Here is a 27,604-nt window from a genome sequence, read left to right as displayed (position 1 = left end):
GGCTTCCTGCCGAGCAGGGAGCCCGATGCGGGACTCAACCCAGGACCCTGGGATCATGACCTGAGCCAAAGGTAGACACTTAACTGAGCCACCCAGGAGCCCTGCCAGACTCTTTTTTTATTCCCCACATTATTTTGCTGGGCTTCCCAGATCCACTCTACCTTCTGAGTTCTCCATTTCTGTTTAATGCTATCACTGTACTTTTCAGTTCTTGAAATCCTTATGCCAGGTAGTTGGGGGCACTATGGTGCATGAGATTCACACCATCCCTGCCTTCAAAGAACTTATGGTATGGTCTCAAAGGAAACTCAGAAATACCAACAAATAATTTACAAATGTGGTAACTTATGGAATGGGAAATACAGTGTGCTGTGGAGGCAAATTTTAGGGACAGGAAAGGACTTGCTGTAGAAGTGATAGGTAAGTTGAAAACCTGAAAGAGAAATCGGAATTATAAGAAGAGAGCAGGCAGAATTGTTCTGAGCAGAGGGAATAATAGCATGTTAGAAAGCCTGGTGATAGGGCCCTGGGTGGCTCAGTTGGTTAAGCGACTGCCTTCGGCTCAGGTCATGATCCTGGAGTCCCGGGATCGAGTCCCGCATCGGGCTCCCTGCTCAGCGGGGAGTCTGCTTCTCCCTCTCACCCTCCTCCCTCTCATGCTCTCTGTATCTCATTGTCTCTCTCGCAAATAAATAAAATCTTAAAAAAAAAAAAAAAAAGCCTTGCCTTGCTTTGCTTTAAAGATCTCTGTGACCTCAGAATGGTGGTTACATTTCTGAAAATCTTTTAGAGGCTGTTGAGGCCATCCAGGGTAGAGATGGGTGGTGTTTTAGACTAGGAATGTAGAGCAAGGATGAAGAATAGTGGACTAATTCAGGAATTCTCTGTGAGATTGGGGATTGGATGAAGACATGAGGGTGGGGGATGAATAAAGGTCACTGCTAGATTTTGATTTAAATGCCTGGGTGGATATAAAAGTGCCTCATTTATTGAGATGGAAACACTAGAGTAAAATCAGGTTTGGGAAGAAAGAGGAGTTCAATTTTATGTATAGTAATTTTGATGTTGCACGAGACTTCCAAATGGAGAGGTCTCATAAGGAATTAGATATGTGGTTGTAACTTGGGGAGAAAAGTTTGGACTACAGATATAAATTTGGAAGTCATTAAGTATAGAAGTAGTTAATACCTTAAGGCATAAATGTGATCACTCAAGGGAAGCATGTAGAATGAGAAAAAGAGAAGGGCCTAAGACAGCATCCTGAGATTTCTCCCAAAATTTAAGAATCAAGTAAGCTAGGGGGCACGTGGGTGGCACAGTCAGTTAAGTGTCTGACTCTTGGTTTCGATCAAGCCACATGTCAGGCTCTGCACTCAGCGCGGAGTCTGCTTAAGATTCTCATTCTCTCTCTCCCTCTGCCCCCCCCCCCGTGCGCACTCTCCCTCCCTCTAAAATAAATAAATAAATCTTTAAAAAAAGTAAGAATCAAGTAGGCTAAGAGGAATGGCAAAGGATTGATAAAGACCATTAAAAGAAGGAGGTAAAGTTTTAACAAGAATATTGCCTAAAAGGGGCGCCTGGGTGGCTCAGTTGTTAAAGCGTCTGCCTTCAGCTCAGATTATGGTCCCAGGGTCCTGGGATCGAGCCCCGCATCGGGCTCCCTGCTCAGCGGGAAGCCTGCTTCTCCCTCTCCCACTCCCCCTGCTTGTGTTCCCTCTCTTGCTGTGTCTCTCTCTGTCAAATAAATAAATAAAATCTTTTTTAAAAAAAAAGAATATTGCCTAGAAGATAATTTAAATCATTGGATTTAGGTGGAGGTGCTTGATTACTTTTTTAAAAGGATAATATTCAAATTATCAAGGTGAAGCTAGATTGGAGTGGTTTGGAAGATAAGTATAGCAATACATTTACGCAATTTAGTTGGAGGAAAATGAGTTGGTGGGGGACTTATTTAATTAGTTACTGCTTATATGGGGAAAGTAATTTTGAACAGGATTAAATGCTTATGAAAAGGATCCAATAGATAGAGATAAGAAAGATTTAAGAGAAACAAGATTAATAGACAAAGTCTCTGAGAAAGGAGGAGGGCTGGGATCTAGATTATGAGACACTTGATCTTAGGTAATGAAACACTTCTCTTGCATGAGAGAGGAGGTTATTTGAGATTGCTGCGAGAAGTTATCTTCTATTTGATGATTCTAGTTTTCTCTGTGAAGTAAATGGCAGGATCATCTCTTGAAAGTCTGAGGGAAAATGAGTGGGTTTGGAGAGTATGGAGAGAAGGTGTGAAATAGTAATTGAGGAGAATGGTTGGGTTAAATGATTAGACAAGGGTTTGTGGGCAAAGTTGAAGCCTCAGATGAGATGAATTTTTAGTGTGGTCTGCTGGGTGACTTTCCTCCAGTAGTGATTGGTATCCCCAATATAAACACAATGGTAGTTAGCTTAGTTCATCCAAAGGTGTCATTTTGGCATGCCAGAGTACTGAAGGAGAGTGGGGCAAAGGGAATTTAGGATATTGGCAAGAGATAGCTTGAAATTGTAGACCACCATATACAAACTGGATAGGAAGAAGAGTGAAGATGAGAGAATGGAGGGTAACAAGGTAATGGGTCGATGGACTTGAGATTCCAATGTGAACATGAAATAGTGTAAAGGGAGTAAATGAGAGATAGCTCAAAGGGTGAGAAGTTTGGAGCATAGCGTGAGTTTGAGCGTCAGAGCTGATGGCAAGGTCCAGGCAGTGATCTTAGGAATTGAGAGTGTATGGAATATTGAAGTCTGGGAGAGTGAGATGAGGTCAGAAAACAAGTCCCAAACAATGAGCTGTTAAGTCCCTTGGTATAATGGTGGGTCTTGAAGTAGAGGAGAAAACATATGAGCCACTGTCATTCATCAGTGAATGAGAGTGAATCATTAGAAATTTGATAGGTGGCAGTTGAGCTGAAGGCATAGTTTCAAAGAATCAGGAGCTTATGCAAAAGGGTGTAAAGTAGCAAGCTTCTTACTTGATTTACTACAGTATTCTTACTTAATCTCCCTGCATCCAGTGTTTCTCCCCTCCGTGCCTCCTTATACACTTATCCAATTACTCTTAAATCTGACTCTGAAATACCACTCCTTTTTTGTAAAATCTCCAAAAAATTTCTTGGCCGAGAAAATAAAATTGAGAGCCCTCGCTGACATTTGAAGCCTTTCATGATCTGGCTCTTCCCCAGTCTGTCTGTGCAGCTTTGTCATCTCTTCACTTAATCTTTACTGAAGCCAAATAATAACCAACTCCAGTTCCTCCGAATGCTCCAATTTCTTTCTCTTCTTGCATTACTTTGTTCATATTCTCTCTGCTGTCTAGAATGCTTCCCACACTGCTGCACATCCAATGCCTACTGTCCTTCAGGCCCAGATCAGATTACAGCTCTGTCATGAAGAACTTCTATACCCTTTCAGGTGGAAGTCATTTCTTTTTCATCTGGGCATTAATAGTAATTGTCTTAATGAATGGCATTGACCATTTTCTAATCGTATTATTTGTGCATCTTAACTGCCTACACTACAAACTCCTTAAAGATAAGATTTCTGTCTGACTTTCTTTGCATCTTCTCAGTACTTTATACAGTATAAACATGAAATAAGTGAATAACTTTTGAAGTATCTTAGTGTTCATTTAATTGTGTTTATCCTATAATTTGCTCTATTAGTAGGTAGTCATGTTTGTCAGTAAATGATCATTTAGTTAAAAAGTTTGACCTTTTAACTTTATCATTGAAATTTTTTAAAGTGTGTATATTATGCTTATATTCACAGCCCCATGCAATCATTCGTCATACCATTAGATCTACAAACAGGAATGCCAGAGCTGAACGGACAGCTTCAGAAATAAATTGTATGTGTTTGGTATACATTTTTAATTGGTGGTTTTGGAGGGTTGAGCTGGGTGTTTTTGTGGGTCTTTTTGGAATAATAAAATTTCAGACTAACTGAAGCTACATGCTTTAACATAATCAGAATACCTCTAAAATAGAGGTTGTTTCTCAGGTTTATAATGGAATTCTCTTGTTTTTTAATTAAATTGTTTTTATACACTAATTATAAAGGTAATGTATGTTCATTGTAGAAAATTTGTAAGAGGAAAAAAATAGAAAATTAACATTGCCCATAATCTCATCACCCAGTACCAACCCACAGATAATATTTTTGCTAAATTGCCTTCATGTTTTTCCATGACTGAATTTAGTTAACATAGAAGCATTTCAATATACTAGCCTAGCCTTTATAATCATTAAAGGTTGCATCCTTTTTCACTGAGGTGATATGTAGTTGAATAATGTCCTGTTGTTGGACATTTGGGTTGGTTTCAGTTTTTTTAGTCTAAGTTAACAGGAGAGATGAATCTTCTCTAAAATATATACTTAAGGGGATATTGACATTTATTCAATAAATTAATCATTGACAAATATTTTGTATCAAGGATATTTGTTACTTTAGCCAAATTAATTTAGAAGAACAGATTTGCAAAGAAATTTTAGGTGTGAGTATATGGACTTAAATGCATACTTGTTTCAAAAGAGATTTTTTAAAAGTTTACAGTAAAAGATAAAAAATTATAAACTATAATAAAGATAATTTATTAAGTATGTAAGCTAATTAGAATTATTGCAGATGAGCATCTTGTTGCAGTCTGAGTTTTCTTGAACCCAAATATTTCTAGCTTTCTGGATACAGCTTTGGAAATATCTAGGTCAGTGGAGAGTTAGAATGTCCTTCCCATATCCATCAATTCAGTCAGGGCTTTTCTTAGTTAAACCGGTAATTCAAGATTTCATCTCTTTGTTAGTCTCAGATTGCTGATATTTCTTATGCTATCTTCTTATATAATCCCAGGTGAACTCTCTGGACTTCAAATACCATACAGTGAAGTGGCAAAGTTGCTATTCCATTATAAAGCTATCTTTTTTATTTTTTGCAGGTGTATAAGTATTCAATTAATAGTCTAACTTGCCTATATTTTCTTCTGTAGCTTTTGAATTTTGTGTCATATTTAGGAAAGCCTTCCTGATTTTAAGATTACAAAAGAATTCTATTATTTTTCTTCTATTTTTACAGTTTCCCTTCTTTAATATTTAAATCTTTGATACAAGATATTAATTTATTTGGTAAGAGGAATGAAGTATGGATTCAACTTCAGTTCTTTTTAAGTGACTACCCATTTGTCTAAATGCTAATTATTAAAAACTTAATACTTTCACCAATGGATTTGTTATATCACCTTTATGATGTACCTAAATGGCCATATATATTTTTGGATTCTTTCCAGAAATTCTGTCATTGCATTAGTATGTCTAGTCATGTGCCAATAGCATAATTTGATTATTTTGTCTTTATTACGTCTTTTAAAATCTGTTAGGACTAACCTTCCTCCTACTCTCCTCACTCCTCCCTACCCCCCATACGTATCTTATTGCTGTTCTTTGTTATGATATTTTGCTAATGTATTTTTCCACATAAACTTAAGAATCAGCTTATCTAGTTAAAAAAAATTCTCAGTATTTTTACTGAGATTTCATAAAAGTTCATGTATTAGCTTGGGGAGAGTTGACCTCTTTATGATAGTCTGTCTTCTTAACTAAGATAGGCTTTTTCAGAGGTAAGTTCAAGACTTAGTTCTTTCCTGAATGGCCAGGGTACTAATATCTTCATGGTGTAAGCTCTTTATGCTTCAATACCAGAAAAAATTGGTAAAGTTGAAGGTCATTTTATTGGTGATTTATCTTTACATTTTCTCAAGTCTTCTTTTGTGTCTATCCAAGAGCATTTTATAGCTTTGTTTTTATGTGTTTGGCTTAATAGATTTTATATACACCTAGTTAGTTTTATTCTTAGTTTTTTGTTTCATTTTTAAAATTTGAGCTCTTAACTTACATACAATAAAATGCTTAGGTGTATTATATGATGAACTTTTAAAAATGTATACACTCATGAAACTGCCACCCAGATCAAAATAATCACCCAGTACCAGTATCTCTGAAGGCCCCTTCCCTAGTGCTCCTTCACAGTCAGCGCCCTTCTATCTTCCTATATCCCTCTGCCCTTTCCATTGCCCAGGCTAGTCATTGTTCCTTTCTTTTGTCACCATAGATTGGTTTTTACCTTGATCTGGATCTTCAGATAAATGGGGTTTACAGTTTGCACCCTTTTTGCTTGGTTTCTTTTGTTCAACATTATGTCTGTGAGAGTCATTCATGTCATGTATAGAAATAATTGTTTTCACAGTAATAGAATGTTTTACTGTATGATTATAACATAATTTATCCATTCCTTGGTTGATGGACACTTGATTTGTTACCAGTTTTTGGCTATTATGACTAGTATAAGCATTCTTCCTATGTGTTTTTAGTGGATGTAAGTAATTATTATGATCTTGGCCTAGTCTAAGAGCACCAAGGATGAATTTGTAGTCCAACAAAGTCAGGTGTGTTGACTCCATATAATGAGGGAGAACACACACTAGAGGGACGATGGAACATCTCATTAAACAAAGGAAAAGAAGAGTTAGAGGGTTTTGGAAAGAGTAGAGTTCAAGTGAAATATGACAACACAAAAAAAGAGATATATATGATAGGGTGACTTTCAGGTCCAGTACTGTGAAAATTGACCCAGAGGCCTGTTTTCTTGGAAACTTGGAATGCTGTGTTTGGAAACCCCTTTATTTGAAGTTCTGTGTCTCTTTTCTGCTGGTTATGGTTTCTATTCTCCTGCTTCTTCTCTGGTTATTTTTTATTATTACTATATCTTGGACATTGTGGTGCAACACTGAGTGTATGGTTGTGTCCTCTTTATTCTAAAGGGTGTTTAAAGAAGGAAGGAAGGGGGGGAAATTGGAGGGGGAGATGAACCATGAGGGACTATGGATTCTGAAAAACAAACTGAGGGATCTAGAGGGGAGGGTGGTGGGGGAATGGGTTAGCCTGGTGGTGGGTATTAAAGAGGGCACGTTCTGCGTGGAGCACTGGTGTTATATGCAAACAATGAATCATGGAACACTACATCAAAAACTAATGATGTAATGTATGGTGATTAACATAACATTAAAAAAAAAGTTAATTAACTGGTATGTCAGCTTGATCCTTTTAAAGCTAATGTCAGGTTTTACCAGAGTATTCAGCAAGCTCTTTCCTTTGGTTAGAAACTCAGCTATCTTTCCTGGCACTGTGATCACCAGAATCTACATTTAGCTCAGAGCACTCTATTAGCTTTTGGTGACACACTTTGTACAGTCTTGCTTTTTTTTTTTTGCTCATGGGCAGTTTAGTATTCATCCAAAGACAAAGAGATCTCTTGGCATATTTCTAGAGTTCCTTCGTGTAGCTTTCTTATTTCTGGCACTCTGCCCTTCAAATTCCCACCACCTAAGCAGCCCCAATCTCCAGCCTTTGTTTCCTGCACCCAGTAAGACTGTTACTCTCTCTTCGGATTACACTTTCTTGTGCCCTAGTTTGGAAAGTGCCTCCAGGTGGAAAGCTAGAGTGAATGTGGATCTTACCACTGTGTATTCCCTTCTCTCAAGGATGACAGCGTTGTGGGGTCTGTTAGCCACTACCCCAAAATAATTACTTCATATCGTTTGTGCACACATTGGTGTTACATGTATGTAGATGTTTAAAGCAGAAGGATAAGTCCAATTCCTATTACTTCATTATGGCTAGAACCTACATCATCTTACAGAAATAAAAGAATATGTATAATAGAAGACCTCCCCATCTTTGGATTTTCGTAGGCCAAAGATGCACCCGAAGGTACTGTCAGTATTTCCTTTAAAACAAAACAATTTGAGGTCCCATCTACCACATAAAAGAATGATATTGGAGGCTCTAGCATTTCTGTGCCATAAGTTATGGCTGCAATAATTTTAGAATGGTCATAAGGAATTTGATTTTTTTAAGGAGTACTTTTCTTATGTTTTAAAACATCTTAAGTGTTTATGAAACTCATTTTTTCTTGGAATTTCTTGTAAGTCTTGAAATTTGCTTGATCTATAATTCTTATTGTTAAAGATAATAATGACATTTTCTCTTTCTTTTCTACACCTCCTTGCCTGCCAGTATTTCTAGTTGTGACAAAAAAAAAACTTTAGTTCATCTCTGTCTCAAATGAGTTGAAGTAGTGAATTAGAGTAGTGGTTTTTGAGTTAAGGTATTTTTTAAATTATGTTAAGAAGTAATAAGTGAGAGCTTTTTATTTTAGGTTATTTTTGAAAAGTTAATACAATGCTTTATGAACTGTCTTTCAATCTTACTGAAAATTTTTATGACAATGTTTTTGTTTAATGAATTATATAAGAACTTCATTACTTTACAGATTTTGTTTTAGGGATAAGAACAACTGGATCCTTTTTGAAAATGATTTTTTTAATTTTTTTTTTTTTGCCAAGATTGTATTGGGTATCTTGCATCTTTATGATGCAAATATGAATTTTTTGGTTTGTTTGTTTTTTAATCACATTAAATTTTATGATCTTAAATTTCTGTGTACTTTATGGGACACCTGGGTGGCTCAGTCGGTTAAGTGTTCAACTGATCTCAGCTCAGATCTTGAACTCAGGGTCATGAGTTCAAGCCCCATGTTGGACTCCATCCTACTTAAAAAAAAAAAATCCCCCCAAAACAACTGTGAAGTAGATAATAAGCCATCCTTTTCTCTGTTTTAGAATATTTCACATAAGAGAAGTTTGAGCAGGCCAAGTAAAATACACATTGAACAAAATATATTAAATTTCCAAATACTATTACAACATTTAATTTAAATACTGTTTGTTCTTTTTAGATAATTACAGGTAATATGGGGAGGTTCATCCCCACCATAAAGTTATAGCCTTAGAACAGAGTGTGCAGCCTAGACAGAAAATCCTTAAAGTGTTTTTTCTTAGTCAAATGGATACTTTGATTAATTTTTTGAAATCTTTTATACACAAAAAGTGCTGCTTAATTTCCTGACTCCAATGGAGAATTAAGTAGAGTTATTAGGAAGATACCAAATTGTTACCTTCTTTTGGTAAATATTAAAAAAGGGGTACTCTTGCGTAAAAAATCTTTTCTTCTTCCTTCTCCCTTTCCCTCTCCCCAGTACATATGCTTCTTGTTACATTTCTGAGATTAACCCTTTAGATAGAGTTTGTGAATATCTGTTACATATTTTGCAGTTGACAAATTACAGTTCGAACCTCCTCTGAGAAAAGAAACAGAAGCACGGGATGAAATGGTAGGAATTATTACTTTTGAAGTACTTTACAAATTAAAATTTGAGAAAACTTAGGTATACTTTGACTAAGGAACAAAGTTATATACTCTTCTAAGCAATAATTTTGATACTGCATTTCACACATTAAAGTTTGAAAAAGCTTATAGTTACGTACATTTTGACTAGGGTATAATGTGTAATAGACCATTTTAACCATTCATTTTGACGCTTCTGAGTCTTTGGAAGGATTTACATGAAGTTATTAAATATATGAATTTGATGTTCAGCTTAAAGCTCTCAGGATATTTTTTCTTACCAACTCTTTAGGTTTAGAGTTTATGTTTGCATTACCTTGTTTTAATATTTATTTGTTAATACAGCTATTTTTTTAACGCATTGCTCTTATTTTGAGGTTACTATTTCATTAAACCTTTCCTTATCTAAAAGGAAATAAGTAATAGAGCAAGGTATTATTAGAGTTGCCTAGATATTATCTTAATATATTTATTTTTCAGCTTTGGCAAAGTATAATTTTTATAGGAATTGTCTTCTGTTAATGGATCTCTTCATTCTTAACATTTGGCAGTAATGCTCTTCTTACTGTATATATTGATATATAATTCTCAATTTCCATGCCATTGGGAAAAAATAGCACCAGTAAGTTCACGATAGCTTAATAATATGATGTTTAGCTTTCCACACTAATGGATTAGTGACGCAGATAATTCAGTTACGTTTTTCTGTTTTATTTGGAATATAATAGCAATGGTAAAGAGGGCTTGTCATTTGAAACTATATTTAGTATGTTTATGGAACTTCTTACGTATAAGTCAACTGATAATGAGTCACTGACCTAAATATGTCAAATGACAGCAAATCTAGCTGGAGATTTAAAAATTGATTGAAAGCCAAGATGATTAACAATCATGACACTGAATATTTTCTTGAATCAAATAAGATGATTAATATCTGTTATAAGGAAACATTTTAAACTATTTTTTCACCTTCACAGGGAGTGTCATCAGATCCAAACTTTGTGTTACAGTGGAATCCTTTTGTTGATGGTGCAAATACTGGCAAGTAAGTTGTTTTTTAACTTAATAACTATATTTTACTTGATTATATAAGAACAGTATTGGGAGGGAGTGGTTTATTCTAACAAGTTTTAATTTTCATTCTTAGAGAAGTTGTGCTATGCCTTTTATCAGAGTAAAGCTTCTGACTTTTTAATTACCAAAAGGCATCATGTGTTAATCGTTAAGTTTTCTTCAGTTTTCTTCTTTAAGTCAGAACTTAGTATGTGTAATGTTAATTTACTGAAGGATGAGTTACATAATGTCATGGGAAGAAATACTATAGGAGGAGTTGAAAAGCCCCAATTCCATCTCTCCAGTATAGTTTCTTCATCTTCTAGACCTGTCTTCCCTCATCAGTTAAGTTGCAGGGCCAGCCTAAATGTTTCAAGCCTGTTTGTGCATTGCAGTACTTCGAGTGGTCTTTGGAAGTACAGATTTCTGGATCCTCCACATTCAACTTATAGATCTGGGGTTGGCAAACTATGGCCTATAAGACACATCTGACCCACTGCATATTTTTTGTACAGTCCACAAACTAGAATGGTATTTAGATTTTTTTAATAGTTGAAAAAAAATCCAAAGAACAGTGATATTTTGTTACATATGAAAATTATATGAACATTTCAGTGTCCATGAACGTTTGTTGGAACACAGCCATACTTTCACATTATAACGTGAAAAAAGCTATGGCTTTTATTTTTTTTTAATGTGGCTTTTCTTTTTTTAATATGGCTTTTATAACATGAAAAAAGCTATGGCTGCTTTCACATTATAACAAAAGAGTTAAGTAGTTGTGGCCACTGTATAGACTAAAGTCTATAATATTTACTATCTGGTCCTTTACAGAAAGTAAAGGTGATGCAGATGTTACTGATCTGCGGATCCCACCTGGGGCAGCTAAAGGGTTTGATGATACAGCCACTTGGCTTCCAGCTCTATAATTCTGAATCTGTTTTTTACTACTATGTTTAATTCATTTTTATTACATACTAAATATGCAAAGCAAAACCGTAAAGTTAAAAAGACTTTGTATTTATTTTATAAAAATCTATTTTATAGTCTACTAATACAGTTTGACACAGTGAGGTCTTAAGTCTTCTATAGGTTGTAAAAATACTCTTCAACATGATCTAATTGTCTTTTATATCCCCTGAATATAAACAGATTTTAATGCACATTTAATGGAGTCTCTGTTTTATGTTATCATTTACCACCATCTGAATTGCATGTTTCTCTTTGTGTTAGATCAACCTCAAAACGCGCAATACCACCTCCCCTACCTCCTAAGGTGAGCTGCTTAAAATTTTTGAATAAATCCTTTTTTTTAAGTAATATAGTAATTAAATTTAAAAAATGATTTTATTGAATTTGTTCAAAATTCTCTTAAATATATTTAGATAAATATAGTTTTCTTTAAGAGGAGATTACAAAGATGTAAAATATATATTTAAAAAGACTTCATGAGAAATACAATATTTGGATAGCTATAAGAAAAAGGTAAAAATCAGTTATACTCATTTGAGAGAAAATTGCATGGAGAGGAAATAAGAGTTCATCATTTATAATCCTCATTTACTACTATAATTTGCTATTTCAGTGGAGTCATACTTCATTAAGTCTTTGCTTGTCTCTACTTATTAAATATTTTGTGAATTGTTTATATAATTTTATCAGTTAAAATTATATCAGTTTTGACTTAGGGATGATTAAAAAAAATCACATGGCAAGTTCTTAGTTGTGTTGGGACAGTAATTCAACTCTTGTTTACTTTGCTTACTTAGCGCAGTGATTGAATTATATAGAAGAAAGGAAGAAAAGACATATCCCCTTTCCCCTCAAGTCTTTGATGCATAATGATAATGGAGTGTTACTGTTTTATATCCAAATTTATTAAAGCACTTCTGTGTCTTATTATCACTAGCCAAGGATAAACAGCTACCCTGAAGACAACCTCCTAGATGAAGAAAAGTCATCAACTGTAAAACGTTGTCCTGATTCAGAGAACAGAGCTCCCCAGTTTCTCAGAAGACAGAGTAGCCCAAGTTGTGGTCCTGTAGCTGAGACTTCCTCTATTGGTATGGCTAGCAGTATCAGCAGTCCTCGAGTGCATACAGCTAGATACTGTGATCTGGGTAAATAAATCAGTGAAAACTGGAAAGAAAGCCATTTTCATATTTTAAAGGATGTCTTCAGTCAATCTTATAACTGTTTAAAGCTTTCTGAAGTTATTTTAAAATTCCACATGGATGGGCTATACATAGATTCAGTCCGGTTCAATCCTAATTTGATCCCTTACTAAATATGATAGGGTCTTAGAATGATGAATGGATGTTCCTACCCTCCAGAAGCTCAGGATTTATAGCAGAAGGTACACCCATGTACCCATAACATTAGACAAGACAGCTTGTTTAAGTGTCTCATACAATAATCATATGTAATAAAGATGAGAGGTGTTTAGGAAGATAAGGATAGGGAATAGAGGGAGTGGGCCCTTACAGAGTATTAAAGGACTTGGTTGAAAAAAAAAAAAAAAGGACTTGGTTGAGTTTTCATTAGGGGGAGCCAGTGCTGACAGGCATTCCTGATGAGCGAGAAGGAATAAACAAATGTATTGAACCATGAAAATCTGGATTGTATTGTAAGTATAGTCTAGTAGGAGAGAAGTGTGAGCTTTCGAAAGATATATAATGGGAGATAGGACTAGAAAGGTAGATTGAAGTCCACTTATGAAAGGCCTTGAATATCAGCATAGCATTCATAGAGCATTTCTTTTTCTCACAGTATGGAAAGACATTTGGTATTTTCATGAATTAAGACCACTGCTAACTATGCAGTGCTACCTCTGTAGAATCTAGAGAAAGACCAAAGATACTTTCACTTGTCTGCCAGTAGAAAATATTTCCCAGTAAAGGATCACCCAAATGGTATACAAGTACTGGGGGAAAGGGAAAATTATTTTTCATGGAAAGTACTTATTTGTATGTTCAGTCGGCTTTTAATCATGATTCTTTTTAGGAAATGGTGATGGTATTTCAAAACTGATTAGTGAAAATACAGAAGGATCAGCACAAGCACCACAGTTACCACGGAAAAAGGACAAGCGAGATTTCCCGGTAGGTATTAACAGGCGTTTGGTGATTAGTTGTAACTATTACCATGTTCATCGTATAAGAGGGTGTCTCTGTATTGGTGGGCAGGGGGGCATAGTCTGTTTAAGTCAGGAATTTGAATAACTGAAATTCCAAATGTATAGGGCTTTTTTAAGGCTTAAGAGATCTTAAAGCATTAAAAATTATTTTTCCCACAGAAACCAGCCATCAATGGCCTTCCACCCACCCCAAAAGTGCTGGTAAGGAATATTTCTATGTAAACCACTTGCCAATTTCCATCTCTTTAGACACATCAGTAGATTTTTTATTTGCTGTCAAGTATCTTGAGCTAATTCCCAAAATACAAAGTCATTAAAGGCATTTTGATATACCATGGATCAGATCATATACCCTAATTTGAGTGAGTTGGTTAGAATTTGGAGAGTTTCACTTTTTGTAAATATGGCAGTTGGATTCTCAGATTAGCCTTCAAAGGCCAATTTAACTTTAATGTGGTATCGGTAGTACTGTGTTCTCTTCATAATATGAATTAAATACCTTTCTACCCCTGAAGCCATTTTCATATTGAACTATACACAATGAAAAGGAACAGGGAAGCTTATGTTAATGCTTGTTCTGTGGCTCTTTAAGGTGGTTCAGCCAATCATATGAATGGGATGCTTTATAAATTATACCTTCTTATTCAGTAAAAGTCTAATATGTAACGTAACTATTAGTCTTTTTGTCTTTTTCACTATTACAGAGTTATACTGCAATTATAATCACTGTGATACTGCTCAGAAATATCATCCATTCTTTCACATTCCTAAATGTTAGTCCTAAAGATAAGTGGTGACTTAAAATTCCTAAAATGTATCACTGATATATGTAGATGTTTTGATAAATTTGATATTTTTGCCCTGAAATAGCGGATTACACAAGGGAAGAATAGGAGAAAGAGTTAAATGATATCAAAATAGGAATTTTGTTTTGTAATGAGACCATAAACATACGCAATAAGAGTCAGTTTAGCATTTTGTAATAATTTTAGCTATTTTCTAAGACTATATAAAATTATCTAGTCAAATAAGTCAATATTTCTTTCTTTATAAATAAGATGGGAGCATGTTTTTCCAAAGTTTTTGATGGCTGCCCTTTGAAAATTAATTGTGCAACATCCTGGATACATCCTGATACAAAAGGTAAAATTTCTGAACTTTTATGTACATCTCTAATAAAATACTTGTTCTGGGAAAGTATCTTTATGGTCAGTGAACTGAGGTTGTTTACTTTAAAAATATGACTTTAGAGACTAAATAGGGCAGGTACCTGCAACAACCTAAATAGAGTTTTGGTGTGAGGTATTAGAATTTAGAGTATACAGGAAATGTTCTGATTAGAGGAGACTGAATAGTCATCACAAGTGATTACAACCATGATCAGTGATTTTCTTTTCTATAAAAGGACACTACTGGGACAATTGATAATCTCAATCAGTAAAATCGTTAGATTAGATAATAGTATTGTTTCAGTGTTAATTTCCTGATTTTGATCATTGTACTATGGTTATGTAAGACCTTTCTTTTTCTTTCTTTTTTTTTTTAAGAGATGCACACTGAAATAGGAATAAAGGGACATTGTGTTTGTAACTTAAATAGTTCAGAAAACAAAAAAATGTGTATATGGAAGGTGAAAAAAGGATAAAGCAAAAGTAGTAAATGTTAATATTTGTGGAATCTGTGAAGGAGGATATTCAGGAATTCTTTGTACTCTTAAAACTTTTCTGTAAATCTGAAATGACAGCAAAATAACAAACTTTATTTTTAAAAATTTATACTGTATATTTTTAAAGTGAGAAAGCCTAATACATAGAGGTAAAATTTCGGCATCAAATAGATCTGGGTTTGAATTCCTGCTCTGTCATTATTATATGACTTTGGAAAGATACTTAAAACCTCTGGTTCTCAGTGTGATCATTATAACATAAGTACTCTTTTTTTTTTTTTTTTTTTAAGATTTATTTATTTATTTTAGAGAGAGAAAGCGAGTGGGGTGAGGGATAGGTGGAGAGGGAGAGAGAATCCTTAAGCAGACTTGGGCTGAGCACGGAGCCGGACGTGGGGCTCCATCCCAGGACCCTGAGATTGTGACTTGAATCGAAGGCAGACCCTTAACCGACTGAGCCATCCAGGTGCCCCTAACATAAGTACTATTAATACCCACCTTGTTGCAAGGAAGGAAAAAGCCTACCTACCTGAGTGTCTGGCAATTAGCAAAAAGAGGTTAGGCAGTAAAGGGGTTCAGGAAATGTTTGTTTCCACTTTAACACAGTAATAAAGACAAGTCATATAATTATCTGTTTTAAATGCTACATTAGGAAGTATAACAAAAAAATATTTTTATCAGTAAGGAAATGGGGTTTTTTGGTCTTTGTAACTTTTGATATAATTTCAGACTTACAGAAAAGTTAGAAAAATAATGCAAGAAACTCCTTTATACTCAGAATCATCAGTTGTTTCTATTATCTGCCTATATGTGCATTTTTTTCTGAATTACTTGAGAGTGCTTCCCTATACTTCATTTTGTATTTCCTATAGGAACAAGAATTGTCTCTTACATATCCATGGTACAATTGTGAAGATCAGGAAATTTATCATTGATGTAATCCACAGTCCATATTTATTTATTTTTTTAATTGAAGTATAACTGACATCACCATCCATATAGAAATTATTAATTGCTTCAGTAATATTCTTTATTGTCTCCCCCTTCCTTTTTTCCCCAACCCAACAATATCCAATTCAAAATCACATGTTTCATTTAGCTACCACATCTCTTTAATCTCCTCTGGTCTGGAACAGTTCCTCAACCTTTTTGTATCTCTCTAGATCTTGACATTTTTGAGGCTATTTATTTTGTAGAATGTCCCTTAATTTGGGTTTGTCTGATGAGTCCTCATGCTGAGATTAGGTAATGTGGTTTTGGTGGGAGTATGAAAGAAGTGTTACTGTGCTCTTCTCGGCGCATCCTATCAGAAGGCACGTTCTATGAGCTTGTCCAAGTACTAGTGATACTAACATTGATCAGCTGGTTAAGGTGGTATTCACTAGCTTTCTCCACTGTAAAGTTACTTTTTTTTGTTTGTAATTAATTAGTAATTACTTAATTTCCTAAGGTGATTAATAAGTAGTATGGAATACATTGAGACTATATAAATATCCTCTTGTTCATTAGACTTTCACCAACTGATTTTAGCATTTATTGATAGTCCATTGACAATCCATTGAAATCTACAGACAATTTCCCTTCTTTCCCATTTATTTATGTACATGTATTAGTTTAAGCTTATGAATTATTTTTTATTCAGTGAGATATGATCTATTATTAATTTTAGCACTTAAATTGTCCCAGAATTTTTGAGCAGTGCGAGTTCCTATGTTCTTTTATTTAACATTTGGTCACTTCGTTACTTTCTGGCACAGCAGGATTTCTAGGCACATCTTACGCTTTCCTTGCCCCAAAATTGGAATCCATCTTTTCCAAGCAGCCCTGGTTCTTTTTAGTGGAAGGTAGTATTTAGGAACCAAGATCTGGACACTATGTGTGCTTATCGCTTCTGGTGTGTCATGATTTATAATTTCTTTTTAATTTATAGTTTCCTTCTTCCAAGAGTATTTGAGATATCTGGCAAAAATATATAGCTATAATGAAAAATTTTAAGACATGATAGTTATGTTGAAAGGAAGGATTATATAAGTTAAGTAAGATAAAGCCAAGGGACGCCTGGGTGGCTCAGCCGGTTAAGTGGCTGCCTTAGGCTCAGGTCATGATCCCAGCCTCCTGGGATTGAGTCCAGCATTGGGCTCCTTGCTTAGTGGGGAGCCTGCTTCTCTCTCTGCCTGCTGCCCTCCCGCCCCACTTGTGCACACTGTCTCTCTGACAAATAAATAAAATCTTTAAAAAAAAAAGATAAAGCCAGAGTGAATGAGTAACAGAGAATATATCTGCTTTTAAAAAATGAGATCAGAATTGGAGAAAGAGGTATAGAAGATGGCATGAATTTTAGAAAATAATTTTTCTTTGGCTGTGGCTATCTAATTCTCAATACCATTAAAGGGATACCTGGGTGGATCAGTCTGTTAAGTGTCTGACTCTTGATTTTGGCTCAGGGCATGATCTCAGGGTCTTGGGATCGAGCCCATTGTTGGGCTCTGCGCTCAGTGTGAAGTCTGCTGGAGATTCTTTCTCTCCCTCTGCCCCTCTTCCCACTCGTGCACTCTCTAAATAAATAAATAAAATCTTTTTTTAAAAAAAACCCATTAAAGTATAAAGACATTTTATTGAATTATTTCAGAAAATTATAGTAAATTCTGGTGATTTATTTCAACTATTTTAGATCAGTACATCATTTTTGGAACTGAAGATGGTATTTACACATTGAATCTCAATGAGCTACATGAGGCAACAATGGAACAGGTAACTTAGGACTTTTAACTCAAGAAATTAGTTTGAGTATATTGAATAAAAGAAATCTTTCAATTTTAAATTTTTATGGGCCTCAGTTTTAATTATTATGATTTAAATATTTAAGGAGGTGAAATTGTACTCTTTTCATGTTCATGTTACAGGATTTTTTTTTCCCTGTAAAGTTTTGGTAATTTACTAAAAGATAGAAAATAGTTATTTTTATGCTATTTCAGACTGTTGGGATTTGGAAGTTAAAGCATAAGGGAATGAAAATTGGAGAATTTTAATTACCTTTTTTTCTTTATAGTTATTTCCACGGAAATGTACTTGGCTCTATGTTATCAATAATACTTTAATGTCATTATCAGGTATGTATGTAACAAAACTAATATGAAAAGTAAACCATAGACAAGGAGAGATACACAGTTTTTTAATCGAAGTATAGTTGACACAAGAGAAATGTAATTTTAATATACAGTATTTTTAAATGTTATTTGTTACTTTGGGTAACTATAGTATAGTTACTTTGAGACTTGTAGATGTTTTCTACCAACTTAGAATGGAAAGAAACCTTGAGAAAGGACCTGTGTTCGGTGAAGGTAGCACTTCCCAAACCTGCCCAGGACCTAAACACCTGAGGACTATCACAGTGATTGTCACCTGAGGCCGTCCACTTCTGCTCAGACTCCTTCCCCGTCAACTATCCCAGCACCATTGGCCTTCCTTGGAGAATTAACAGTTGAAGGGAAAGTATCAGAGGATATAGCTGCTTCCTTTCTCTGTGATCTTGAACAAGTCACCCTCTCTCAGCCTCAGTTTCCTTAACTGTAAAATGAGGATGATGGAAACAATACCAGCCTTATGAGGCTGCGGTGCGGATTAAATGAGATGATCTCGAGCACTTAGCTTACACAGTGAAGGCTTACACGGGTGTTTGCTGACAGCATTCGTGTTATTATGGATCAGATGGTATAACCATCTTAGACTGATGTTTTAAACTCTTACAAACAAGTTCATTCCAGAGCAGTCTCTTCTAATTGTGGTTTTGTGTTTTTCTTTTTGGTTGTTGTTGGGAGGCAGGGTAGGTGGTATTTTGGGTTTTTTTTTTCCCCCCGGATCTTACCTACCAAAACCTATTTTCTTACATTTTAGATGTAAGTGACTACCTAGAGGTTTGCTGCTTACTTTCATTCTGATAGTAGAGTAGAAGATAGTTAATTATCTCTCTCTGTCTCTTAATAATCCTAATGCTGTCAGCTATTAAAATAGCATTCACCCCTCTCTCTGCTTAAAATAATTAATTATTTTAGTATTTCTTAAATTTTTTTCATTTCTTCTCTGTATGTGAGTGTTATATCCCAGCTCTTATTTACTGTACTGTCAGGCTTTTTGGTACCTTTCCGCTACTTATGCTTTAAAGCATCAGTACTGATACACAGCCTTACTGATAGGTGGATCATTATGAATTGTGGCCTAATTTAAGAAATATCATTTTTATAATTTTAACTGGGTGTGTATAACTTGAACTCTTCCACTAAACATTGCCTAATAGAGATTCTTCAGAAATTTGTATATATGAGCTGATGACAGTGTTTACAAAGAACATATTATTTGATTGTGCATAAATGACTTCTAAAGAGCTGGGGTCCTTGAAAAAGTACTGAATCATTTTGATTTTAATTATGCTTCCCCCAATTTTTTTTTGTTTACCAAAATAATAATATATGCTATTATAAAAATAAATTTAAACCCAATTGTGTTTTAACAATTCTGATTTGCATACATGTAAAATCACTTTCCTCTTACTCTCTTACTGCTCATTCCTGCCTTTGGATATAAGCTTACAAACCACACAGAATACATTTTATATATTTATAAAATAACTATAGGAAAACAGGGAAAAGTTAGCCTATAAATTAGTTATTTCCATATTCTAGTTAATATGACCCATAAAACTGAATGCAGGTAAGTGGCAGAGCTCAATAGGCAAAAACATTATTCTGCCTGAGGGTCTGCGTTTGTGTGGACATGCACACATACATATACATGTGTATTTAGCTGCCTTGCTAGCTAATATAGGGGGGAATGGAGAGAGGTAGGGTGTGGTATGGTGTTAGGCAGAATGTTTTCATTCTAAGAAAATGCGGGAATTTTGTTGAGGATAAGACTCAATACTGTATCATAAGACTATTTCATATACAGTTGACCCTTGAATAATGCAGAGGTTAGGGTTACTGACTCCCAGAGCACTTGAAAATCCCTATAACTTACGACTCTCCAAAAACTTCAGTACTAATAGCCTACTGTTGACTGGAAGCCTTATCAATAACATAAACAGTTGATTACCACATTTTTATATGTTAAATGTTTTATATACTATATTCTTACAATAAAGTAAGCTAGAGAAAAGGATTTAAGAAAATCATAAAGAAAATACATTAACGGTACTGTACTGTACTTATTTTTTAGAAAGTTCACATATAAGCAGACCCACAGAGTTCAAACTCATGTTCAAGTGTATATTTATGTTTTCTAATAGTAAAATGATAAATACTTGTTCTGTGTTGTTATGGTACTATAGCGTGTATAATAAGGAGTCAGTAGATGTTTCCCTTATCTCCCCCTGCTTAACACACCTGTGGTTTTGATTATATGGAAATTGTAGCCCCATTATCCTGGTATTATGGCATATATTAATTTGCTTTGCTTTTCTTAGTATTTTAATCTGTTGTTATATTTAAGACTTCATTCACAATTTTAAACCAAGGTAATTTGATAAATTCTTGATAAATGGGTCTATCCCAGAGAGATAATATAATACAGTTTTACAGAATCTCCTGTGTTATACTAAAATATTCACATGTGCATCATTATAACTCAGTCCCCTGTACAACAGTGTTTAACCGTTTTTTCTTTTTGTGCTGGCTTCATTAAGGCTTATATATATTCTGCCCGGATCACCTGTTAATTAAAATATACCTAATTCCTATATTAGGAAACATAATTATCTACTTTCTTAAAACTCTTTTATCTTTCAAAATGTATTAACTGGTTTTTTGTTTTTTGTTTTTTCATATGTTTTTCTCTTTTACTTGGCTCTTTGCACATTTCTGGACTCCTTTATTTTAGAAGGTAATTATGTTTTCTTTTGCTTGAAAATTCTTGTTTTTCTGCTGTGAAAGATTCTAATAAAAATAACATGTTTTTCTTTTATAGGAAAAACCTTTCAACTCTACTCTCATAACCTTATAGCTTTGTTTGAACAAGCCAAAAAACCAGGATTAGCTGCCCATATTCAAACTCATAGATTTCCAGACCGCATACTGCCAAGGTACAAAATATTTTAATTCTTTTGGGAGTGAGGGGCATTAATATCTATTTTTAAAATAACCAGTTTTCCTTGCCCACTAAAAAACTTCCTTTGTTTTAATTCTGAAAGGTAGTTTACACTAAAGTGCACTTTATATAAAATTCAAAAGATCAGTGTTCCCTTAGCTTGACTGTCCAGGAGAACCACCTATAGAAGTTTTATAAATATAGATTCCCAGGCCCTGTCTCATTCCTAGAGAATCAGGTAGTTTGGGGGTCAGAGTTTACGACTGGTTTTGTAAAGCTCCTTGACTGGCTTCGGTGTAGCCAGGTCACAAATCATTGGGAGCCACTGCAGTAGAGAACGTTTACCTTGTCCTGTGTTTCAGAAAGTTCGCTTTAACAACAAAGATTCCTGACACAAAAGGCTGCCACAAATGTTGCATAGGTGAGTAAACACTGTTTCTCAAACTGGATGATTAGAAGTTTGAACATTCTTAAAATTCTTTAAAACTATGGAGAGTCTTATAGTATCAAATAGGAAGGAAGGTAGGCTTTATATTTGTTTTTAATAAGTAGTTAAGGGGCCACTGAAGTACAAGACTGTGTGGCAGGACATGGCATAAAAATGGTTGGAGATAACAGTCCTAATGCTTTCTCAGAGCATAGTGTCCCTAGAGTTTTTTAACCATACTCCCTGAGGCTGTATCTCTGCTAAGATCCTAGTTTACCGTTTATTTAACATTTGCATTTATATAGCCATTACAGCTTCGTGCTTTACGAACATTATCATAGGAGTTTAGCTAACTATGAAGTTAGAGGGAACAGTCCACACAAGACCACCCTCTTCTGACACCAACTGCAAGTTTGGGGGGTTTCCAAAACCACCCTCATGTTAAAAAATTCTCTAGAAGACTCAGAACTCACTGAAAGTGGTTATACTCATAGTTACGATTTATTACAGGGAAGGGATGGGATAGAAATTAAAATCAGCCAAGAGGAGACGGGCGTAGGGCAGAGTCTGGGAATAGCACCAAACATAGAGCTTCTGCTGTTCTCTCCCCGTGGAGTAATGGACAGTGTTACTTTTCTGGCAGTGGTGTGTGACAATACACATGGAGCATTGCCATCCAGGGAGCTTACTCCAACCTCAGTACTCAGAGTTTTTATTAGGGCTCCCCTCACAGAGGCTTGATTGTCCACATGGCTGCTCTCAGTATCCAATCCCTCTGAAGGTCATTTGATACTGCATGACCCAAAGCCTGTATCCTAAATCACACTGCTGGTTTTTTTGTCATGACTGTCCTTCCCCTAAGAATGTCCAGTGTTGCAAGCCCCCACTTGAAATCATATTGTTAGACTATTCAGTGACCCAAGGCCCCAGGCAAACAGAAGACACTCCTATCAAACATGACATTCCTGAGGCTTAGAGATTACCTCCCAAAAGGGGGGACAAAGGCCAGACTTCTTTTGGAGCAACGTTAAATTTTTTACTATATAATTATTTTACCTCATTTAACCCTCAATCAACCCCATGATATTTGTTATGTTGCTAGTAAGAAACAGAACCTGGGATCAGACCCAGTCCATGACTTCAGATCCTGGGCTCTTAACTTCCCGTTTAATTCTATTTGTTGGGGCGCCTGGGTGGCTCAGTCGTTAAGCATCTGCCTTCGGCTCAGGTCATGATCCTGGGGTCCTGGGATCGAGTCCCACATCGGGCTCCCTGCTCAGCGGGAAGCCTGCCTCTCCCACTCCCACTCCCCCTGCTTGTGTTCCCTCTCTTACTTTGTCTCTCTCTGTCAAATAAATAAATAAAATCTTTAAAAAAAAAAAATCTTTAATTCTATTTGTTGAAGCAATGAGCTTACTCATTGATCTTCATGCTACATGGTTTCTTAGTTATAAACAAATTTCATAAGCATTTTTCCAGGGAGAATCAGGTCCATATCTGTTATCAGATTCCCAAGATCTATGACTCAAGAAAGGTCTTAGAAGCTTACAGTCTTAAGATATAAACTCGTAAATATATTAAGATACAGCTTATTTGCAAATAACTACTCTTATAATCAATATATATAATTGTTGATGGGAGTCAAACTGGGGAGAAGGAAAGACCAATTAGGATTTTTTTATAGATTTGAGTCAAGAAAGTTACATCTTTAGTAAAATGTAAAATAGTTATTTTCATCTTGCCTTAAGTAAACCACTATACCAAAGATGAAATCATAGATTTCAGTTGCTTCCTAGACTTTCTGTTTCAGTTAGTTTACTTAAAAAACAGCTCTTTAGGTTTCATTCTAGGTGTTTTAGTGCTTAAAATACTGTCCCTTGTAGAAGGTTTTTAGGTGTTTTAGTGCTTAAAATATTGTCCCTTGTAGCAGGTTCCTATTCTATTGAAGATGTCTAACAGCCTAGTCTATTGAAGATGTTTAAAAGTAATTGTATGTAAGTCAAAATTGAGATAAGAAAGTGAAAAGGAAAGGGTAACAAAGCCAAAAGAAAAAACATCATTTTTCTTTACTTATTCTTATCATCCTCATGAATAGAAACAATCATTTTTCTTTATCAGCTAAATAATCACTTCAGATAGTTTCTTCCATCCATATTTTGGTATCAATGGCAAGCCACATTTCATTGTTTTTCCGATATATCAGCACTGCCTTTATAAAGAAAGTGAGTTAGCTCTTAAATGAGCATAACTCAGTTGTTGCTTTTAATGAACTAAACTAATTATGTTTTCGTATCAAGGTGTTCAGTGTTTTGGTTGTGTCTGTTTTGCTTTGTTTCTTTCCAGTCAGAAACCCTTACACAGGACATAAATACCTCTGTGGAGCTTTACAGTCTGGAATTGTTTTACTTCAGTGGTATGAGCCAATGCAGAAATTCATGTTGATAAAGGTATGTATTACTTTGTTTATAGTTTTCTTCTTTAGAAAACCCTAGTGTATTACTGAAGCTAAAATTATATGATCTCAGGGTGCCTGGGTGGCTCATTTGGTTGAGTATCAGACTCTTGATTTTGGCTCAGGTCATGATCTCAGGGTCTTGAGATGAAGCCCCATGTTGGGCACCGCGCTGAACATAGAGCCTGCATAAGATTCTCTCTCCCTCTCTGCCTGCCCCTCCCCCCCAAAATAAAAATAAAATGCTTAAAATTATATGATCTCAATGCTACTATGCTACTCTGCACATTTACAGTTATTTATGGGTGTTTACTTGGTTTAGGGCTTTTTGTATTCTTGTTAAGGTTTCCTCTGTAACTTATGTTAGTAAACTTACAGAAGCATCACAGCCGTAAAGATGTATCTGGCCAATTCTCTAAAACATTTTTATAGAGAACTCAACCTTATCATGATCATTTTAGAGGTAGTCATTTTTTAAAAGATCAATCAAGGAGAAAATGAAAGCCTTTCTTTTGGCTTTATTCAACAGTATGAATGGGGAGATTGTTTCTAAAGTATATTTCTGTTGTTTATTTTTTGCAGCACTTTGATTTTCCTTTGCCAAGTCCTTTGAATGTTTTTGAAATGCTGGTAATACCAGAACAGGAATATCCTATGGTCTGTGTAGCTATTAGCAAGGGCACTGAATCAAATCAGGTTGTTCAGTTTGAGACAATCAATTTGAACTCTGCATCTTCATGGTTTACAGAAATTGGCGCAGGTAAGTGTTTTTAACCTTATGTTAAAATATTGATGCTTTTGCGTATAAAAGAAGCAGAATAAGCTCAATTAGCATGGCCTGGTTCAAAGAGTCAATCAACATAGTTTCCCAAGTAAGTCCAGAGGAACAGGTACATATTGTTTATGATCTCTGTATGCCTGAGGCAATTGATACAAATTATTTTACCAAGAAAAATTTTAATGATTCCTGACATACAAAGGTCTTAGTTGTTACCAGTTAATTTTTGAACTTACTAAATAATTAAATTTTCTAAGACATTTTTCAAATTTATCAGCTTCTCAAGCAAAGAGATTTACCTCTTTCCTATAAGTTTTTACCCCCACACTTCCTAGAATCATTAGGTTCAAGTGCTTTTCAGACTTGACTAGAAGCTTCTCATGTGTGACCTCCAAGCTTTACCATTTACTGGGAAATAGCTCTTGGGCTTTTTAAGAATAGTTCATTAGCCTAGGATTTATCATATGTGTCTCATTGAAAGCTCTGAAAAGGTGGAAGTTTATTCTTAAACTTTAAAATTGGAACAAATGAACCACAAATTTTTAAAAATCTACATAATAAGTGAGATGAAGGGGATATTTTACTGTTTATTGTGCTAGTATATTATTTGATCATCTGTAACCCTATATTTATCAAGTCTTTTTTTTACATATGAGGTCAAGCAATCTTCAGTCAGAACTATTTCATTACTTACCACTGTTATATTTTCTTATTACCTTGTGAAGAAATTTGTTACAAGCATCAAGTTTGATGCTTGTTCTTATTAAATATCTTACTATATCTTTTGCTCATTTATAGGCTAAATTACAAGAACTCTATACAATCCAGCTATTGAAGTTAATGTAGAACCACACCAATGTCACTTTGAGAATAAGAATCAATATGAACCAGTGATGTTCTGATAAATGTTTAACAACAGGCACTTGGGGTACAGAGAAGCCTGACTTGTAGCGGTTGTCAGTTTCTGTGGTATAAATACTCCCAACCAAGGGAATATTTCAAACTACCAAACCTGATGTCATGTGGCTCACAAAATTCCTGAAAATTTAACAACCCAGTACAAGCCAGTTCCAGCATGCACTGGATTGTCTATGATCACTCTCTTTATGGACCAAGTCATAATTTCCAGTAAAATAAGATTGTATTCTGTACCCTCCCAACCCCACCTATACTCCACCTTTCTTCTTAATTTACTGTTTAAATGCTTTTAGTTGAGTTAGAAGCACCACCTTCTGTATAGCTAACAGAAAGATGCAAATGACTTTGTTTTATCATGAAATATAAACAGCCCAAACAGAAACATGTTTCTATTACGTAGTTACTGCTAAAAAGAAGAGTTATAGATCAGTTTTTTTAAAAACCAAGATCATTTTTGGCAGACAGCCCCAACTTTTATTTTTTTTTACTCGCTAGTATATAATAGTAGTATAGAGCAAGGTATTTCATACAGTTATCTGTATTTGCAACCGCTTTCTTCTGTATGATATATTAAGAGGTTGCATTGCTCAAGGGTAGACATTTAGTTAGTCCTCTTTTGAATTTGTGGGGGGGGTTTGTTGCTTTGTTTTTTTAATGCCTGAGGGTACTGTTCTACCCACTTTTAACATTGTCTAGGCTAAAATTAAGGCAGACCCGAAATTACTTTCTTTTTTTTTTTTTTTTTAAGATTTTGTTTATTTGAGAGAGAGAGAGAGAGAGAGATAGCAATAGAGATAGCGAGAGAGAGCACAAGTGGGGAGGAGAGGGAGAAGCAAGCTTCCTGTTGAACAACGAGTCTGATGTGGGGCTCGATCCCAGGACCCTGGTATCATGACCTGAGCTGAAGGCGGATGCTTAACCGACTGAGCCACTCAAAATTACTTTCTGAGGAAAGCCAGAACTCTGCTTAAGGGTAATCATTCAAATCACCCTCAAGCAGAGGTGGTCCTTATTAGGCTTCTCCATTTTTGCCTCCCATCTGTGTTCATTGTTGAGGTCAGGCCTTGAGTTGGTGACAGTTGTACCAGTTAAAATGAACTCCTATCCCAAGACTCTTTCAGTCTTAGTTTAACTTATTATTGCAATGTCTTTATCTCCAAGGGTGATGCCTAGCATATTATCAGCACTCAATAAATATTTGTTGAATAAAGGCATGTATATAGATTTACTGAGAAAAACTGTATGTTGGAATGTTGACTGAGGTCTCAGTTCTGTAGATCTAAATGCTTCACTTTGTATGGGCTTTTTGAAAGGTCCACAAACCCCAAAGTAATATATAAAATGTTGTGTTTATGTTGAAATGTGCAGTTTCTAAGGGAGAGGGCTTCCCAAAGAGATGTAATTAAAAATGACTGTTCTAGGGGTGCCTGAGTGGCTCAGTCGGTTAAGCAGCTGCCTTCTGCTTAGGTCATGATCTCAGGGTCCTGGGATCCAGCCCTATGTCGGGCTCCTTGCTCAGCGGGGAGTCTGCTTCTCCCTCTCCCTCTGCTCCTCCCCTCTGCTCAGTGCTTGCTAGACCATTCAGGCAAATTGAGTGCCTAAAATGAATTGTTTTACCAAAATGTTTTACAAAAATGTCATCACACCTGTTAGCAAAGCAGCCCCATGAATATCAGCAAAGTTATGAAAGTTGCTTCCTGGAAAGATGTTGTTGACAGTATTGTCCATTATGTTACCCTGTGGCCTCTTAATAAAGAAGTCCCACTTACACATATACACACATGTACCAACACCAGAAAGTTTTCTCTCTGATCATAATTTCATTAA

At 35.3% G+C, this 27,604-nt stretch overlaps 1 protein-coding gene across 5 annotated transcripts in view; it reads left to right on the top strand.

The window, feature by feature from the left end:
- The window catches only part of MAP4K5 (mitogen-activated protein kinase kinase kinase kinase 5), a 110,393-nt gene that overhangs the window by 70,801 nt on the left and 11,988 nt on the right, over positions 1-27,604 (top strand). For 4 of the 5 annotated variants that reach the window (XM_054513698.2, XM_064571022.1, XM_045900820.3 and 1 more), the window contains 14 exons: positions 3,805-3,883; positions 9,197-9,255; positions 10,247-10,314; positions 11,556-11,598; positions 12,232-12,442; positions 13,326-13,423; positions 13,618-13,659; positions 14,517-14,601; positions 17,796-17,875; positions 18,174-18,234; positions 21,083-21,197; positions 21,565-21,623; positions 23,973-24,076; positions 24,664-24,841. In XM_054513698.2, coding sequence (XP_054369673.1) covers positions 3,805-3,883; positions 9,197-9,255; positions 10,247-10,314; positions 11,556-11,598; positions 12,232-12,442; positions 13,326-13,423; positions 13,618-13,659; positions 14,517-14,601; positions 17,796-17,875; positions 18,174-18,234; positions 21,083-21,197; positions 21,565-21,623; positions 23,973-24,076; positions 24,664-24,841 — 1,282 coding nt within the window. The remainder of the gene's footprint in view (positions 1-3,804; positions 3,884-9,196; positions 9,256-10,246; positions 10,315-11,555; positions 11,599-12,231; positions 12,443-13,325; positions 13,424-13,617; positions 13,660-14,516; positions 14,602-17,795; positions 17,876-18,173; positions 18,235-21,082; positions 21,198-21,564; positions 21,624-23,972; positions 24,077-24,663; positions 24,842-27,604) is intronic. The other variant, XM_054513699.2, reaches the window with a different exon arrangement.

This window comes from Mirounga angustirostris, unplaced genomic scaffold, assembly GCF_029215605.1.
Source record: "Mirounga angustirostris isolate CCGP_5_RB_7025 unplaced genomic scaffold, mMirAng1.0.hap1 SCAF_9, whole genome shotgun sequence".
Classification (NCBI taxonomy): domain Eukaryota; kingdom Metazoa; phylum Chordata; class Mammalia; order Carnivora; family Phocidae; genus Mirounga; species Mirounga angustirostris.
This window is presented reverse-complemented; position numbering and strand designations above follow the sequence as displayed.